The 19276-nt window shown below is 38.6% G+C and overlaps 1 protein-coding gene across 1 annotated transcript in view; it reads left to right on the top strand.

Annotated features, from left to right (window-relative positions):
• The window catches only part of FAM241A (family with sequence similarity 241 member A), a 49547-nt gene extending 34517 nt beyond the window's left edge, over nucleotides 1-15030 (top strand). Inside the window, exon 2 of the mRNA XM_003269345.4 lies at nucleotides 13179-15030. Within this exon, the coding sequence (XP_003269393.1) occupies nucleotides 13179-13424 (246 nt within the window). The 3' untranslated portion in view covers nucleotides 13425-15030. The remainder of the gene's footprint in view (nucleotides 1-13178) is intronic.
• Nucleotides 15031-19276: the final 4246 nt, after the last annotated feature.

Below are 19276 nucleotides of genomic sequence, written 5' to 3' on the forward strand. Positions count from 1 at the left end.
GTCGAAATTATTTTAAAAAGAGCTAAAGAAATAATTTAAAATTAAAACTTTTGAGGCCCCTGGTTTTATGTCCTCTTTATACAGTATTTCTCTATGAAGAATTCTGTATTTCTGTTTGTTAACAACAGTTAAATGTAGGCAGTAAAAAATACAGGTGTTCGTTATACCAGTGTTTCTCAAAACGTGGTGAAAAGCTAGGTTTTTGTTTTTCAATTCATTGCTGACTGATACATTTGTAAAATATAGTAAAAATGATGTGGTATAAAATTGCTGTAAAAGTGTCTAAATTTAAAAAAACTTTTTCTCACTGTAGTCAGAGGAAAATGTTAACTACTGAAGAATGGTCAAAGAGGTGCAGTACTGCTAGCTTTGAAGATGAAAGAAGAGGTCCAGGAGCCAAGGAATGTGGGCAGCTCTAGCAACTGGAAAAGTATGAAAATAGATTATCTTGAGCCTCTAGGAAGAAATTCAGTCCTGCCAACATGACTTCTAATAGACAGAACTGTAAGATAATGCATTTGTGTTGTTTTAAACCATTACATTTATAATTCTTACAGAAGCAATAGAAAACTAATATTAAGTACAAGTTCTCTTTACTTGAGGAATATATGTGGAGAAATAAAAGAAAATAAGGATCACTTTCCAAAGTTGACCCAGAAGAGCTAGGAATAATTTTTTCAAAAGACATGCAAAAGTCATTGTTCCAAAGTGGATCACATGCCCTTTCCAAAACTAGCTCTAGTAAAGAGAAAATTACACTTAGAATCATCTCTGGAACTGAGTAGGTAGAATTCACTTCACCTGAAGAATGAAGGCTGGATTTAAGGTTCTAATAGGGAAGAGGAAAGAAGACTGGATGCTAAGTAATGTCTGCAACAGAAATACTGCTAATCCCATAAAAACATGTACATTGTTTTCAGATTACTGTAGTAAATAATATTTTGGAAAATAGTGCCCGTCTTTTCTTTGGCAAAAAAAAAAAAAAAAAAGGAGCAAAGTAGAAAATCTATCAAATACTTCTCTAATGCCTGCCAGAAAAACACATGATAAATTCTTCCTGTTTATTCAACAAATATTTATTGAGATGTTTCTATATGCTGCTATTCCCAGGACATAGCCTTTGCTACGTATTCATATCAGAGGATATCAGTGGCCAGCAAAAATAAATACTGCTCCTACTTCATGAAGTTTATAGTACAGGTAGACATTAATCAAATAACAACACACATTGGCATTGAGTTAGAATGCAGTGAAAGAGCATTATCTGATGCTGTGAGACTGAGTTGAAACTTAAGCTAAGACCAAGAAGAGGATGCCTTAACTAAGCAAAGGAGAGAGGAAGTAGTTTTTTTTGTATTTTTATTTATTTATTTTTAATTTTAATATTATTATACTTTAAGTTTTAGGGTACATGTGCACAACGTGCAGGTTTGCTACATATGTATACATGTGCCATGTTGGTGTGCTGCACCCATTAACTCCTCATTTAGCATTAGGTATATCTCCTAATGCTATCCCTCCCCCCTCCCCCCCCCCACAACAGTCCCCAGTGTGTGATGTTCCCCTTCCTGTGTCCATGAGTTCTCATTGTTCAATTCCCACCTATGAGTGAGAACATGCGGTGTTTGGTTTTTTGTCCTTGCGATAGTTTGCTGAGAATGATAGTTTCCAGTTTCATCCATGTCCCTACAAAGGACATGAACTCATCATTTTTTATGGCTGCATAGTATTCCATGGTGTATATGTGCCACATTTTCTTAATCCAGTCTATCGTTGTTGGACATTTAGGTTGGTTCCAAGTCTTTGCTATTGTAAATAGTGCTGCTATAAACATATGTGTGCATGTGTCTTTACAGCAGCATGATTTATAATCCTTTGGGTATATACCCAGTAATGGGATGGCTGGGTCAAATGGTATTTCTAGTTCTAGATCCCTGAGGAATCACCACACTGACTTCCACAATGGCTGAACTAGTTTACAGTCCCACTAACAGTGTAAAAGTGTTCCTATTTCTCCACATCCTCTCCATCACCTTCTGTTTCCTGACTTTTTAATGATCGCCGTTCTAACTGGTGTGAGATGGTATCTCATTGTGGTTTTGATTTGCATTTCTCTGATGGCCAGTGATGATGAGCATTTTTTCATGTGTTTTTTGGCTGCATAAATGTCTTCTTTTGAGAAGTGTCTGTTCATATCCTTCGCCCACTTTTTGATGTGGTTGTTTTTTTCTTGTAAATTTATTGGAGTTCATTGTAGATTCTGGATATTAGCCCTTTGTCAGATGAGTAGATTGCAAAAATTTTCTCCCATTCTGTAGATTGCCTATTCACTCTGATGGTAGTTTCTTTTTCTGTGCAGAAGCTCTTTAGTTTAATTACATCCCATTTGTCAATGTTGGCTTTTGTTGCCATTGCTTTTGGTGTTTTAGACATGAAGTCCTTGCCCATGCCTATGTCCTGAATGGTATTGCCTAGGTTTTCTTCTAGGGTTTTTATGGTTTTAGGTCTAACATTGAAGTCTTTAACCCATCTTGAATTAATTTTTGTATAAGGTGTAAGGAAGGGATCCAGTTTCAGCTTTCTACATATGGCTAGCCAGTTTTCCCAGGACCATTTATTAAATAGGGAATCCTTTCCCCATTGCTTGTTTTTGTCAGGTTTGTCAAAGATCAGATGGTTGTAGATATGTGGCATTATTTCTGAGGGCTCTGTTCTGTTCCATTGGTCTATATCTCTGTTTTGGTACCAGTACCACGCTGTTTTGGTTATTGTAGCTTTGTAGTATAGTTTGAAGTTAGGTAGCATGATGCCTCTGGCTTTGTTCTTTTGGCTTAGGATTGACTTGGCGATGTGGGCTCTTTTTTGGTTCCGTATGAACTTTAAAGTAGTTTTTTCTAATTCTGTGAAGAAAGTCATTGGTAGCTTGATGGGGATGGCATTGAATCTATAAATTACCTTGGGCAGTATGGCCATTTTCACGATACTGATTCTTCCTACCCATGAGCATGGAATGTTCTTCCATTTGTTTGTATCCTCTTTTATTTCACTGAGCAGTGGTTTGTAGTTCTCCTTGAAGAGGTCCTTCACATCCCTTGTAAGTTGGATTCCTAGGTATTTTATTCTCTTTGAAGCAATTGTGAATGGTAGTTCACTCATGATTTGGCTTTCTGTCTGTTATTGGTGTATAAGAACGCTTGTGATTTTTGCACATTGATTTTGTATCTTGAGACTTTGCTGAAGTTGCTTATCAGCTTGAGGAGATTTTGGGCTGAGACAGTGGGGTTTTCTAGATACACAATCATGTCATCTGCAAACAGGGACAATTTGACTTCCTCTTTTCCTAATTGAATACCCTTTATTTCCTTCTCCTGCCTCATTGCCCTGGCCAGAACTTCCAACACTATGTTGAATAGGAATGGTGAGAGAGGGCATCCCTGTCTTGTGCCCATTTTCTAAGGGAATGCTTCCAGTTTTTGGCCATTCAGTATGATATTGGCTGTGGGTGTGTCATAGATAGCTCTTATTGTTTTGAAATGAGTCCCATCAATACCTAATTTATTCAGAGTTTTTAGCATGAAGGTTGTTGAATTTTGTCAAAGGCCTTTTCTGCATCTATTGAGATCATCATGTGGTTTTTGTCTTTGGTTCTGTTTATATGCTGGATTACATTTGTTGATTTGCGTATGTTGAGCCAGCCTTGCATCCCAGGGATGAAGCCCACTTGATCATGGTGGATAAGCTTTTTGATGTGCTGCTGGATTTGGTTTGCCAGTATTTTATTGAGGATTTTTGCATCGATGTTCATCAAGGATATTGATCTAAAATTCTCTTTTTTGGTTGTGTCTCTGTCAGGCTTTGGTATCAGGATGATACTGGCCTCATAAAATGAGTTAGGGAGGATTCTCTCTTTTTCTATTGATTGGAATAGTTTCAGGAGGAATGGTACCAGCTCCTCTTTGTACCTCTGGTAGAATTTGGTTGCGAATCCATCTGGTCCTGGACTTTTTTTGGTTGGTAAGCTATTGATTATTGCCACAATTTCAGAGCCTGTTATTGGTCTATTCAGAGATTCAACTTCTTCCTGGTTTAGTCTTGGGAGGATATATGTGTCCAGGAATTTATCCATTTCTTCTAGATTTTCTAGTTTATTTGCATAGAGGTGTTTATAGTATTCTCTGATGGTAGTTTGTATTTCTGTGGGATCGGTGGTGATATCCCCTTTATAATTTTTTATTGCATCTATTTGATTCTTCTCTCTTTTCTTCTTTATTAGTCTTGCTAGCAGTCTATCAATTTTGTTGATCTTTTCAAAAAGCCGGCTCCTGGATTCATTAATTTTTTGAAGGGTTTTTTTGTGTCTCTATTTCCTTCCGTTCTGCTCTGATCTTAGTTATTTCTTGCCTTCTGCTAGCTATTGTATGTGTTTGCTTTTGCTTCTCTAGTTCTTTTCATTGTGATGTTAGGGTGTCAATTTTGAATCTTTCCTGCTTTCTCTTGTGGGCATTTAGTGCTATAAATTTCCCTCTACACACTGCTTTGAATGTGTCCCAGAGATTCTGGTATGTTGTGTCTTTGTTCTTGTTGGTTTCAAAGAACATCTTTATTTCTGCCTTCATTTCATTATGTACCCAGTAGTCATTCAGGAGCAGGTTGTTCAGTTTCCATGTAGTTGAGCGGTTTTGAGTGAGTTTCTTAATCCTGAGTTCTAGTTTGATTGCACTGTGGTCTGAGAGACAGTTTGTTATAATTTCTGTTCTTTTACATTTGCTGAGGAGTGCTTTACTTCAAACTATGTGGTCAATTTTGGAGTATGTGTGGTGTGGTACTGAAAAGAATGTATATTCTGTTGATTTTGGGTGGAGGGTTCTGTAGATGTCTATTAGGTCTGCGTGGTGCAGAGCTGAGTTCAATTCCTGGGTATCCTTGTTAACTTTCGGTCTCATTGATCTGTGTAATGTTGACAGTGGGGTGTTAAAGTCACCCATTATTATTGTGTGGGAGTCTAAGTCTCTTTCTAGGTCACTAAGGACTTGCTTTATGAATCTGGGTGCTCCTGTATTGGGTGCATATATATTTAGGATAGTTAGCTCTTCTTGTTGAATTGATCCCTTTACCATTATGTAATGGCCTTCTTTGTCTCTTTTGATTTTTGTTGGTTTAAAGTCTGTTTTATCAGAGACTAGGATTGCAACCCCTGCCTTTTTTTGTTTTCCATTTTCTTGGTAGATCTTCCTCCATCCCTTTGTTTTGAGCCTATGTGTGTCTCTGCATGTGAGATGGGTTTCCTGAATACAGCACACTGATGGGTCTTGACTATCCAATTTGCCAGTCTGTGTCTTTTAATTGGAGCATTTAGCCCATTTACATTTAAAGTTAATATTGTTATGTGTTAATTTGATCCTGTCATTATGATGTTAACTGGTTATTTTGCTCATTAGTTGATGCAGTTTCTTCCTAGCCTTGATGGTCTTTACAATTTGACATGTTTTTGCAGTGGCTGGTACCAGTTGTTCCTTTCCATGTTTAGTGCTTTCTTCAGGAGCTCTTTTAGGGCAGGCCTGGTGGTGAAAAAATCTCTCAGCATTTGCTTGTCTGTAAAGTATTTTATTTCTCCTTCACTTATGAAGCTTAGTTTGACTGGATATGAGATTCTGGGCTGAAAATTCTTTTCTTTAAGAATGTTGAATATTGGTCCCCACTCTCTTCTGGCTTGTAGAGTTTCTGCCGAGAGATCCACTGTTAGTCTAATGGGCTTCCCTTTGTGGGTAACCCGACCTTTCTCTCTGGCTGTGCTTAACATTTTTTCCTTCATCTCAACTTTGGTGAATCTGACAATTATGTGTCTTGGAGTTGCTCTTCTTGAGGAGTATCTTTGTGGCATTCTCTGTATTTCCTGAATTTGAATGTTGGCCTGCCTTGCTAGATTGGGGAAATTCTCCTGGATAATATCCTGCAGAGTGTTTTCCAGCTTGGTTCCATTCTCCCCGTCACTTTCAGGTACACCAATCAGATGTAGATTTGGTCTTTTCAAATAGTCCCATATTTCTTGGAGGCTTTGTTCGTTTCTTTTTATTCTTTTTTCTCTAAACTTCTCGCTTCATTTCATTCATTTCGTCTTCCGTCACTAATACCCTTTCTTCCAGTTGTTCGCGTCGGCTACTGAGGCTTCTGCATTCATCACGTAGCTCTCTTGCCTTGGTTTTCAGCTCCATCAGGTCCTTTAAGGACTTGTATTCATTGGTTATTCTGGTTATCCGTTCGTCTAATTTTTTTTCAAAGCTTTTAACTTCTTTGCCATTGGTTCGAATTTCCTCCTGTAGCTCAGAGTAGTTTGATCATCTGAAGCCTTCTTCTCTCAACTCATCAAAGTCATCCTCCATCCAGCTTTGTTCCGTTGCTGGTGAGGAGCTGCATTCCTTTGAAGGAGGAGAGGCGCTCTGATTTTTAGAGTTTCCGGTTTTTCTGCTCTGTTTTTTTCCCATCTTTGTGGTTTTATCTACCTTTGGTCTTTGATGATGGTGACGTACAGATGGGTTTTTGGTGTGGATGTCCTTTCTGTTTGTTAGTTTTCCTTCTAACAGACAAGACCCTCAGCTGCAGGTCTCTTGGAGTTTGCTAGAGGTCCACTCCAGACCTGTTTGCCTGGGTATCAGCAGTGGTGGCTGTAGAACAGCGGATATTGGTGAACCGCAGATGCTGCTGCTTGATCGTTCCTCTGGAAGTTTTGTCTCAGAGGAGTACCCGGCCGTGTGAGGTGTCAGTCCGCCCCTACTGGGGGCTGCCTCCCAGTTAGGCTACTCGGGGGTTAGGGACCCACTTGAGGAGGCAGTCTGCCTGTTCTCAGATCTCAAGCTGCGTGCTGGGAGAACCACTACTCTCTTCAAAGCTGTTAGACAGGGACATTTAAGTCTGCAGAGGTTACTGCTGTCTTTTTGTTTGTCTGTGCCCTGCCCCCAGAGGTGGAGCCTACAGAGGCAGGCAGGCCTCCTTGAGCTGTGGTGGGCTCCACCCAGTTCGAGCTTCCCAGCTGCTTTGTTTACCTAATCAAACAACTAACTGGGCAATGGCGGGCGCCCCTCCCCCAGCCTCACTGCTGCCTTGCAGTTTGATCTCAGACTGCTGTGCTAGCAATGAGCGAGACTCTGTGGGTGTAGGACCCTCTGAGCCAGGTGCGAGATATAATCTCCTGGTGTGCCATTTTTTAAGCCCATTAGAAAAGCGCAGTATTAGGGTGGGAGTGACCCAATTTTCCAGGTGCCGTCTGCCACCGCTTTCTTTGACTAGGAAAGGGAATGCCCTGACCCCTTGCGCTTCCCGGGTGAGGCAATGCCTCGCCCTGCTTCGGCTCGCGCACAGTGCGCTGCACCCACTGTCCTGCACCTACTGTCTGGCACTCCCCACTTGAGATGAACCTGGTACCTCAGTTGGAAATGCAGAAATCACCTGTCCTCTGCGTCGCTCATGCTGGGAGCTGTAGACCAGAGCTGTTCCTATTCAGCCATCTTGGCTCCACCCCCCGGAAATAGTTTTTTAAGTAGAGAAAAGAGCATGTGCAAATCCCTGTGGCGAGCAAGCGCTGAAAGACCTCTGTGGCTGAAATAAAGACAGAGGAAGGCTGATGACAGAATGAGGCCAGAGACCCAGATAGAAGCCAGACTAAGTAGGGCCTCATAGATCATGTAAAGATTTTGGCCTTGATCCTAAAAGCAGGATGGAAGTGGCATGGTTGAATTTGCACTTGGAAAGAACCACTGTGGCTACATTGTGGTATATAAATTATAGGGGAGCTAATGGACTTGTGCAGTAGCAGTGTTAGGCAACTATTGGAATAGTCAAGAGATCTTAGTAGACTCTTAGGATTATAGCAGTAGATGGAATAGTATATACACTTTAAAGAAATATTTAAGAGGTAAAACAAGGAGGATATGGTGATGAGCTGGATGTGGGTCATGGGGAAGAGGGAGAGGGAGGGGGTCAAGAATGCCTTAGAGTTCTGACCTTTGGATCTGACATATGGATGATGGTGCCATTCACTGACCTAGGGAGCATCAAGAGAGCCCTCTTCCTCACAAATCAGCCAGATGGCTTAAATTTGATTGTAAACAAGAACTTCTAAAAATAATTGAATTGGATGACCTTTTGATAGCTGCATGAGACAATCCAGAAAAAGCAATATGTTGTTACTTGTAGTAGTTTTGTGACACCACATGCATTTCATTGTATCTCATAACTCAAGTCATAATATAGTCCTTAATACAATTTACCCACTTGCAATATATTTGTAATAAGTTAATTCTACTTATCTCAGCTTGTCAATTTTGTAAACTTAAAAAAAAAACACACACATAGAAATGCACCAATTGACGGAAAGAAGGGAGGGATCAAACTCATTGACTATAACCATGCAGGCCTTTACCTCAACTTACTTCAAGTATCTCTTATTCCTACAGTGAAGTGCTGGTGCTGGCTCCTACCAGTCCTCAAAGAGCAAGTTGTTAAATTTTCAGGAACTTTGTGAGCTGGCTGTTAATAGTTTGAAATTGGCCACAGTGGAAGTACTAACACTACAGAAATTGGAAATCACAACAGAATTGGCAAACACTGTAAAATAGAGCTTCCCCCAACCCCCAACAAAGCCCATTGTTAAACATTTACCAACACACCAGTCTTTGTATCCTTTAGAACTGTGTTATTTGAGAGGATAGCCTAGATACATAAAATACTGTAATGAGATTGACTGTAATCTCACTGATTGAAGAATATTGCTCATTTTCCTTTTCCACGTTCTTTTTTTTTTTTTTTTCCTTTGCCTGCCTGGAAACTGACACCCTTTCCACATTCTTAAATGTCTTCCTTTAGGGTTGTTTGAACCCCCTATCCAATTCATTGCTGGGTATATTTGATGTTTCTACAGAACTTCATTTGTGAAGATATGTTACTTTTAGGCATTAGCCTAGTGATTTTTTTTTTAACTTTTTTCTTCATCAGATTACCCAGATTAAGAAGTATTTCTGTAAGGTGGCAAAGTTTTAGAAATTACTGAATCTAGTTGATACGTATATAGGTTTATTATACTATTTTCTCTAGTTTTGTGTGTGCTTTAAATTTTTTTATAATAAAAAAAGAAGAAGAAGAAGAAGCAGGCTGCGACAGCCACAGCTTGCCCAGACCTGTCCTTACTGGGTCTTCAGCTTCCAGTCTCAATCCCACCAGCTGATCTCAAGATCTGAGATAATGTGAGCATTGCTGTCTCCTCGCCTGGCCTGATTTAGTAACTCTCTGTTTTGATTTAAGTGTTGCAACACCTCCTTCTTCCCCTGAAAAACCCACAAGCATTTGTAGATTTAATTTATTTTACAAAGAATTTAAACCTTCAGACAGTACCTACCACACCAGATTAGGGTACTTTCTTCGTACTAAAACCACAAAAGTACTGAAAAAAAAAGTCTTAAAAAGCTTCAGTAACAACAAAAAAACCCCAAAGTACAATGAGTGCATAGATTACAAGAAATTGGGAAGAGTTAAAAAAAAAATTTTTTTTTAAACTTTAATAAAAAATGAAGAAAAAAAAGGCCAGAAACAGTATCAACATGCTAAACACTGGTGAAATAGAGAGGGATGAGGGATCAGCAGAATTACATACTAAATTGAGGACTCTTCAAGTTCTACCCTAAAGAAAAGAAAGCTTCAATATTAGGCAAGAATAAGGGGTTTTTTTAAATGTAATATAATGTTATGGATCATATCAAAGTACAAGAAACATAAAATTGACCCAGTCGTAATATGTCAGTGAAGGAAAAAATAATTTAGAAATCAATTTTTTAAAAACAGAAAAGATCCACAAATTATAACTTAAGAGAAAACTATCAGTATCAAAAAAGATCACATAAATCATTTTATGGATTAGAAAACTGAAGTTCAGGAAAAGTGAAGTAATTTGGCTAAGGTCATGTCACTCAGTTAAAGTGTTGCAGCCTGGATGTGAACTCCCTGGATAACTCTACAACATTTTGTTTTTCTCACTCTTTTTCTGATAGAAGTGAAAATCCAGAAGTAATTTTAAAAATTATATAAAATAGGCCGGGCACGGAGGCTCATGCTGGTAATTCCAGCACTTGGGGAGGCCAAGGCAGGTGGATCACCTGAGGTCAGGAGTTCGAGACCAGTCTGACCAACGTGGTGAAACTCTGTCTCTACTAAATACAAAAAATTAGCCAGGCATGGTGGTGCATGCCTGTAGTCCCAGCTACTTGGGAGGCTAAGGCAGGAGAATTGCTTGAAGTGTGAGGTGGAGGTTGCAGTGAGCCGAGATTGTGCCATTGCACTCCAGCCTGGGCAACAAGAACGAAACTGTCTCAAAAAAAAAATTATATAATACTGTGCAGCCATAAAAAATGATGAGTTCATGTCCTTTGTAGGGACATGGATGAAACTGGAAAACATCATTCTCAGTAAACTATCGCAAGGACAAAAAACCAAACACCGCATGTTCTCACTCATAGGTGGGAATTGAACTATGAGAACTCATGGACACAGGAAGGGGAACATCACACTCCAGGGACTGTCGTGGGGTGGGGGGAGTGGGGAGGGATAGCATTAGGAGATATACCTAATGCTAAATGACAAGTTAATGGGTGCAGCAAAACAACATGGCACATGGATACATATGTAACAAACCTGCACATTGTGCACATGTACCCTAAAACCTAAAGTATAATAATAATAAAAAAAAATTATATAAAAGTGTAGCTCAAAAGTAAATCTGGCTTGAACACACGATGTAGACTCAACAAAGATGCCCCAGTGAGTCTCATTTTTCTACTACCTCATCAGTCCCCCTTGGTACTCATTACTGTACATAAATTACTAGTATATGGGAAAAGCCCATTTCTTAAAGTCATACTGAAAATCATTTTGTCTGATTTTCTATTTTATACAAAAGTTAGATTTTTTTCACTCTTCCCTTAAAGATTTATTTTAAACTCTATGTGTACAATAGAAAATAAGGCTTCATATAGCCCTCATTTATTTAATGAAAAAATATTTTTAATTATTTACTGATTGATGACTGAAATGATCAAGCTTTGGTTTCTACTAAAAGAATGTAAGTTTGATTCAGATATTTGAAGAATGTCTTAAAACTTCCTCAAATTCATTGGCTCTTTGTGGCAGGTGATTTTCGTGACATTCCCTTATAAGATAATTAATTTTGCTTTCCATTGGCCTATACAGCATACTTAATGGTATTTAATACTTATTATGTGAAGCGTATATCTAAAGGCTTTTTAAACATATAATAAATTCTCCATCGTGTACATACTATGAGCAAATAATTGAATAATTATTTGAATCATGCCTCCTAAATAAAATAGATTTAAGAAATTATAATTATCTCACCTACATGACATAGTTTTTCTTTTGTGATTCTACTAGGGTCGGGGCAGGGAAGAAACTATACCAATTATTTTAACAAAGATAATTTAATGTAAGTAATTGTTAACTGGGTATTGGAAAAGCATGGTCACCAGACCAGCATCATAAGCATCACCTAGAAACTTCCTAGAAATGCAAATTCTCAGACTCCAAGCTTCAACCCTGACTTACTGAATCAGAAACTCTAGTAGTAGGCCCAGAAATCTGTGCTTTAACAAGCCCTCCAGCGGATTCTAATGCATGCTAAAGTTTAAAAACCACTGCACTAAAATATCACCAAGACAACCACTCATAGGACTGGGCAGAAAGAAAAAGAGATGGACTTACTGAAACTGAGAAGCTTAAAAAAGGCCCCCATGGAGCTGAAATTCAGACTTTCGAGAACAGGTCACTGCTTGTCTGGTGCTGATTTCTCTGAGTTCAGAGGAGGGAGCCTATAGACCTGGGAACGGGTATCTGAGGAAGAAGCACCCAGTAATTGGAGCTGGCATCTCAAGAAGGCACATTGAGATCAGTTCTACAAGTGTTGGAAAACCCCCAAATTGCAATCAGCTGCTACTATTAGCAGGCACTATTGCTGTCAGAGTGAAGAATTATTGCTAGAGTGAGACTTAACAGGATTAAGAAACCCATCTGAAGGAAACAGCAAATTCCTTCTTCCTTCTCTACCTGTGAAGTGTCACGTTGGTCCCTCTATTGGCAGAGCCTAACAGGGAGACAGAAATGCTTGCAGAATTCCAAAGAGTGGGTTTGAAGCCAAGAAACAGTAGCTTACTAACTGTCATGGCCTTAATTGTAATACAACCAGAAGATAATAGAAAATATACTTTTGGTATGTATAATTGGGTGCATGTAGACATTTTCTGGGATATTAACTACTGGGTAGACATTTGGCCTTATTGTAAAAAAAAAAAAACTTTGTATTAAAACTATTTGTTTCTCCTGATGAAATTAATAAGAGGCATTTAGGGCATCTATATAATGAATAGGAAACTATGCAGGGGCCTGCGCTGAAGTCTGCTTAGCTGAGCCTAAGACAAAGATCACAGCAGTAGTGGCTGAGGATTGCTCAGTAGTAACAGCAAACATGCTTTGGTCAACTGAGGCTCGGTTTCTTAAAGTCTTAGTGTCAAAGAAACCGTCTAAACAGAATCTTACCAGGACAGAGCAAGCAGGCCTTGCCTCATAAAACAGGGGGGTGGCAGGCCGGGCGCGGTGGCTCACGCTTGTAATCCCAGCACTTTGGGAGGCCGAGGTGGGCGAATCACGAGGTCAGGAGATCAAGACCACGGTGAAACCCCGCCTCTACTAAAAATACAAAAAATTAGCCGGGTGTGGTGGCGGGCGCCTGTAGTCCCAGCTACTCAGAGAGGCTGAGGCAGGAGAATGGCGTGAACCCAGGAGGCGGAGCTTACAGTGAGCCGAGATTGCGCCACTGCACTCCAGCCTGGGTGACAGAGCGAGACTCCGTCTCAAAAAAAAAAAAAAAAACGGGGGTGGCAGAAAAGGGTGTTCTGAAATCATGGTCACTCACAAGAGAAATACAAACATGATTCTTCACTTAAGCAGTCATTTTTGTGCAATTCCAGGATCAAAAAGAACATTCCGATTGTATTAACAGGTACTTGTAGAATAATTATCAGAAGCATGCCCAACACTTTGGAAGATGAAGAACTAAGGTTCTTAAAGACGTTTACATATTTCTCATGTTATGTTCATGTTTTGTCTTTTTTTTTTTTTTAAAGGATGTTGAAGACTCACAAAACCACACTGGTGAGCCTGTTGGAGATGACTACAAGAAAATGGGAACACTTTTTGGTGAACTGAACAAAAACCTTATCAACATGGGCTTCACAAGGATGTATTTTGGAGAACGAATTGTGGAACCAGTAATAGTCATTTTCTTTTGGGTTATGCTGTGGTTCCTTGGCCTGCAAGCCCTTGGGCTAGTTGCTGTTCTTTGCCTTGTTATTATTTATGTGCAACAGTAAAACATGGCCGAATTGAATTGTTTGACATTTGGTAGCCATATATGTAATTGGAAGAAGTTATATATTTCACTTTTTGACAACCGAAAAAGTTTGCCTTGTTTCAAATTGTGTGCTGGCTGTTTTGTAAGTAAATTTATACATGGATGTCACTTAAAACTAAACTCTTGATCATAACAGGGTTGAATATATATTTTGAATATACATTAGCTTATTCAAAACTCTTGTTTCACTACTATGATCTCTGTCTCCTTTATACACCTCTATCCCCATGCCAAATCTTAAGTAACACCACCAGAAATTGAACAGGGAAAATAACAGGACATGGAATTCAAATCAAGCAATATAGTTCTTATAAAGAGTTCCAATAAAACATTTTAGAAGAAAAAGTATGAAACAAGCTAAAAGTAAGTTTCACTTAGAAAACTGCTCCCCATTCACCCTCCCCACCAAATAATCTCATATTATTTGGGAAATATTTGGATTTCAATTGTCCTTACCCAGCCTAAACTAAGGTAAATGATAATTAGCATACACTACCTTAATATTGTGATGAAAATCAGTAAAGATAGAACGTTTTCTAAAGGTTGAAAATAATATATTTATTATTGCTGGGGAAAGCTCCCAGGTTAAATATAACGTTTTTAAAATGTAGCATTTGGACCTAGACCTACTTTAGTATATCATTTGAAGTTTCAGACAATTTTGGTGCTAATTACTTTTTGTGAGTTTTTAAAGTCTCATAGCCTAGTTGACTGCACCCTATGGTAATGCCACATTTTCTTGTGTCTAACAAGTTGCATATTTTTTCCTAGAGAGACATTTTCAGTGTATTTTTTTTAGAAATTTATAATTTTATGGTTCTTTCATAACAATTATTCTGAGTTTTGAAACAATGTATTTCCTATCTTGACGTGGATTTTTTCACAAAAAATTTATATTTTACTGTTGTTTTCAGGAAAAAAATCAGATCATTTTTCTTTGATATCTATATCAGAAACTACAATATTAACAGTATAAAACCAAATGCTTAAATTTAAAACTTAGCCAATTTTGATAATATTTTTCTAATGCTAAAGTCACGTCAGTAATTGGCTAGCCATGTTATTAAGGTGTCTTAATTCAGCATTTTCAGGTTTTATATTGAAATACGCATTTCTTTAAATATTCTTTGAAAATGGAAAATGGCTTTAGTGATATTTTGGGTTTGTTAGAGAACCTAAAACCTTTACACTGTCATCTCAAAGATTATAAAGGAAAGAGGTAGTTAAGATTTAGAATTCAAGTTAAATTTCAGAAAATTGGGGTAGTCAGGCATTTTTATCTTTGGTAGGGCAACAAGTAAAACATGTAGAGTGCTTGCTATCCCACTTTATAAAGCTTTTACCCAATCTTATTTCTAAACTTCTGTGCATTCTCAGTGTCTTCTCATTCTGAAACAGAAAATAAGGAAAAACATTTAACTTAGTTTTCTAAAATCAGATAATCCTAAACAAAAATGTTAGTCAAGGTTACTAAAAAGTATTGCGCATTTATATAAATACAGGCCTTTTAAAATTTGACTTTTAGGCCGGGCGCAGTGGCTCACGCTTATAATCCCAGCACTTTGGGAGGCCGAGGTGGGCGGATCACGAGGTCAGGAGATCGAGACCACGGTGAAACCCCGTCTCTACTAAAAATACAAAAAAATTAGCCGGGCGTGGTGGCGGGCGCCTGTAGTCCCAGCTACTTGGAGAGGCTGAGGCAGGAGAATGGCTTGAACTCGGGAGGCGGAGCTTGCAGTGAGCCGAGATAGCGCCACTGCACTCCAGCCTGGGCGACAGAGCGAGACTCCGTCTCAAAAAAAAAAAAAAATTTGACTTTTAAAAAACAAAAGACTTCGTATGATATTGTGTTTTTATTGCGTTTGCAATATTTTTACAGTAACCTTCATGAACTCAGTATAAGTGCAAGTTGTTTGAAAAGGTGTTTTTATTGGTGCACAGTAGAATTGTGAGTTTTTCAGTAGATGTCATGAGATTTTGTATATCTACATAAAATATAAATACATTTTTTTCTAATGCTACTGGAAATTTTACTTTTCCTTTGGAACACATAAACGATACGATGTACAAAGTAACAGCTCTGGTTCCACCAGTACCTAATGTTGAAAACATTTTTAAAGTAATTTTTAATACTAACTATTTAGTATACTGTCAATACTGTACATCTGCATACTGGTGTTAATAGGGTATATATTAAATTATATAAAGAAATAAGATATTTTGCTGTTATTCTTTCTACATATATTATTGGTTAGTACAGTATACCATCAAATATTTGGCTTTGATATGGGAAAAAACGAACTTTGCCTATGTAATGGAAATAAAATATTTTCTTTTATGAAATATATTAGAATGCAGATTATACTAATATCCTGAAATAAAACTGGTAATTTATTTGGTTCATGGTATACCCATGGGCCGGGCGCGGTGGCTCACACTTGTAATCCTAGCACTTTGGGAGGCCAAGGCAGGTGTATCACAAGGTCAGGAGATCGAGACCTTCCTGGCTAACATGGTGAAACCCCGTCTCTACTAAAGGTACAAAAAATTAGCCAGGCGTGGTGGCAGGCACCTGTAGTCCCAGCTACTCAGGAGGCTGAGGCAGGAGAATGGCGTGAACCCGGGAGGCAGAGCTTGCAGTGAGCACTCCAGCCTGGGTAACAGAGCGAGACCCCATCTCAAAAAAAAAATAAAAAAATAAATTAGATTGAAAATGATTCTCATCATTTCAATCTCAAATACAAGCCAGTTTTAGAAACTGTTATTGCTTATGAATAAAGAAATAGAAGTTACAATGCTAAGGTTATTATATAATGCATACTCATACAGCCAGTCCTACTGTAATTCAAAAGAAAAAGGTCGAAGTCTACAAATAAACGGACTGTAGATGAGTAAATCCATTTTTCTTAAAGTAAAACTCTGTATTTTGTAGAATTCTGTTCTCTCATACCTTAAGCTGTCATGGACAAGGTATTTTCCCATTCCTGGCTACAGGCAGATCATTCTTAGTCCATTAGTGTGCTGGAGCAAGCTTGCACTGGCTTACAAGAACCAACTGTGAACATTTTTTCTGCCTTCAGTGCTGTCAAGTTGGTAGTTTGAAATTGGCCATGGTGGGAGTATTTACACCAAAAAAATTAGTAAACACTACAAATCAGATTTTTTTTTTCCTTGAAAGCCAGCTGTTAAACATACATCAGCACACCCTAGAGGCCACATTCCCATTTCTATTCCTACAGATATGAAAGTAAAGAACAGAACACATTTTGTGAAATAAAAGAAAGCATATGAGGTAAATCCCCATCGACCCACCCAAAACTGCATCTGGATCTTTCCCTTGTGGGTATTATGGTTCATGGTTATCTTCTGACCAACAAATCTCTATTTAATCATGTTTTGACCACAGAAAATCTCTCTAGGCTGTCAGCAAGCTGCAAATCCACCAAAGACTATCCAGGCAATCAGGAAGGGCAAAACTTAACAGAATGATAGAGGAAAAATTACAGTATAAGTAAAGATCTGCTGTAATATAGAAAGCTCAAAATAGTCAAAGCCAGGTATGGAGCAATCAAAGGCTATTTGTGTGGTTCATAGATTATGTTTTAATAGTTATTTTACAAATGTTTATTAATTTCAGGCATTTTAAATGCTTTCATTACCAGTTTATGGCTTTACAATTGAAAGGAGAAGAAGAAAAATGTAAGACGGCTGGGCACAGTGGCTCACGCCTATAAAAGTGCTGGGACAGCACTTTGGGAGGCCGAAGCGGGCGGATCACCTGAGGTTGGGAGTTCGAGACCAGCCTGACCAACATGGAGAAACCCCGTCTCTACTAAAAAAAAAAATAATAATACAAAATTAGCTAGGTGTGGTTGCGCATGCCTGTAATCACACCTACTCAGGAGGCTGAGGCAGGAGAATCGCTTGAACCCGGAAGCCAAAGTTTGCAGTGAGCCGAGATTGCTCCCTTGCACTCCAACCTGGGCAACAAGAGCAAAACTCCAACTCAAAAAAAAAAAAAAAAATTAAGACTTTCATGCCTGGTAATAGAGTTGGCCGAGAAGAATATAAACTTATTTACAAACTATGGCTTCAGTAGTATTGGTGGATTTGAGGTCATTCGCAACTCCTGTCTCTCTGCCCAACATTTAATTTTTGGTATGCGTTGGAGTTCAGTCCAACAGCCTGCTCTCACATCACTCCGCACAGCAGCTCGGCAATGTCACCACTCCCATGGCTGCAGAGTTACCATTTGCATCCTAACAGCTCCCCAATTTGCATCTCTAGATCAGAGCACTGTACAGAATTTAAGACTCAAACATTCAATTGCTTGCCCAATATTTATTTGCACTTGGTTATCCCATAGTACCCGAGATTCAGCATGTCCAAACGAGCGCAGCATACTTCTCCCAAATCTTTAGTTCCTGTTTCCCATCTCAGCAAATGACACAATCCTTTCCCTAACTGCTCAAGCAGAAGTCGTAGGTGACATCCTTGACTCTGTTTCCTACACTACCTACCTATAACCAAGTACCAAGTCTATTTTACCTCTAAAAATACAATCTTTCTACTTCTCTTCATTCCTAGCATCACTAACTGAGTCCATTCTGCCATCAGGTGAGAACCTGGCATGTTGAGAATCCTGATTACCCTCCCTACCTTCATTTTCCACTTTGTAGACCTGGCATGCTGAGAATCCTGATTAGCCTCCCTACCTTCATTTTCCACTTTGTAGTTACAGATCTTTCTAAAGCATTATTCTAACACGATTCTGATATCCTTGACCTAAATCTTTTCAATGGCTTTCTGTTTTCATTATGATAAAGTCCTTATGCCTTAATATGTTTTACAAGGCTCTTCATGTACTGGTTCTTCCATACCTCATCTCTCTCTACTGCCACTCACCATTTCCAAGATTCAACTATACTGAACTTTTCCCCAGTTCCTTTAAAGAGACATGCTTTCTTACTTCCAGAACTTTGTACATGCTTTACTTCTTTAACTGCTCCCCACCAGACTGACCAACATCTACACAGCCTTAAGACCTCAAGTGAGACATCATGTCCTCCAGGGAAACTTCTCTGACTCCTTTAAATCCAGTTTTGGTTCTTCATTATGGCTTGGTTTCCCATGTGCAACCCTGTGCTTTCCAGGTCAGCACTTCTCATGCTATATTGCAATAGCTTATTTGTCAGCTGCTGCTTTAATAATTGATTAATTATTAAATTAATAGGCTTCACAAGGGAAGAGAACATGTCTGTCATTCTATAATTGCATTGCTAGTGCCTAACATAATGCCTGGGACATAATAGGCCGTCAAAATATTTATCAAGTAAACCCACTTCATCTACTCATGCTCTTCATATAGACCACTAACAAAAAAGATCTAGAGCTTGTTGTAGTTTGAAGTTCTTTGACTCCAAAAGTATACTTACTGTGCACAAAGAGCATGGGTTGATGTATACATTATAATTTATAAAGCTATTCACTTTTGATAAAAGAATACTGCTGTTATTTGGATACATATACAGTATTTCCACTATACACTTGTGTGTTTTAGGAGAAAATGTATTTTCAGTGTTTGGTTGATTCACTATTTTTCCAAAAAGGATATTTTAACAATACGTACGGTCACTGATACTACTAAAACTTCACATTTGTTCAGTATTTTTTAATAGACCTTTATTTACTACATTTTAATTTTTTGTTTTGTTTTGTTTTTTGAGGCAAAGTCTCACTCTGTTGCCAGGCTGGAGTGCAGTGGCACGATCTCGACTCACTGCAACCTCCACCTCCCGGGTTTAAGCAATT

This window comes from Nomascus leucogenys, chromosome 18 (genome assembly GCF_006542625.1).
Source record: "Nomascus leucogenys isolate Asia chromosome 18, Asia_NLE_v1, whole genome shotgun sequence".
NCBI classification, from domain to species: Eukaryota; Metazoa; Chordata; class Mammalia; order Primates; family Hylobatidae; genus Nomascus; species Nomascus leucogenys.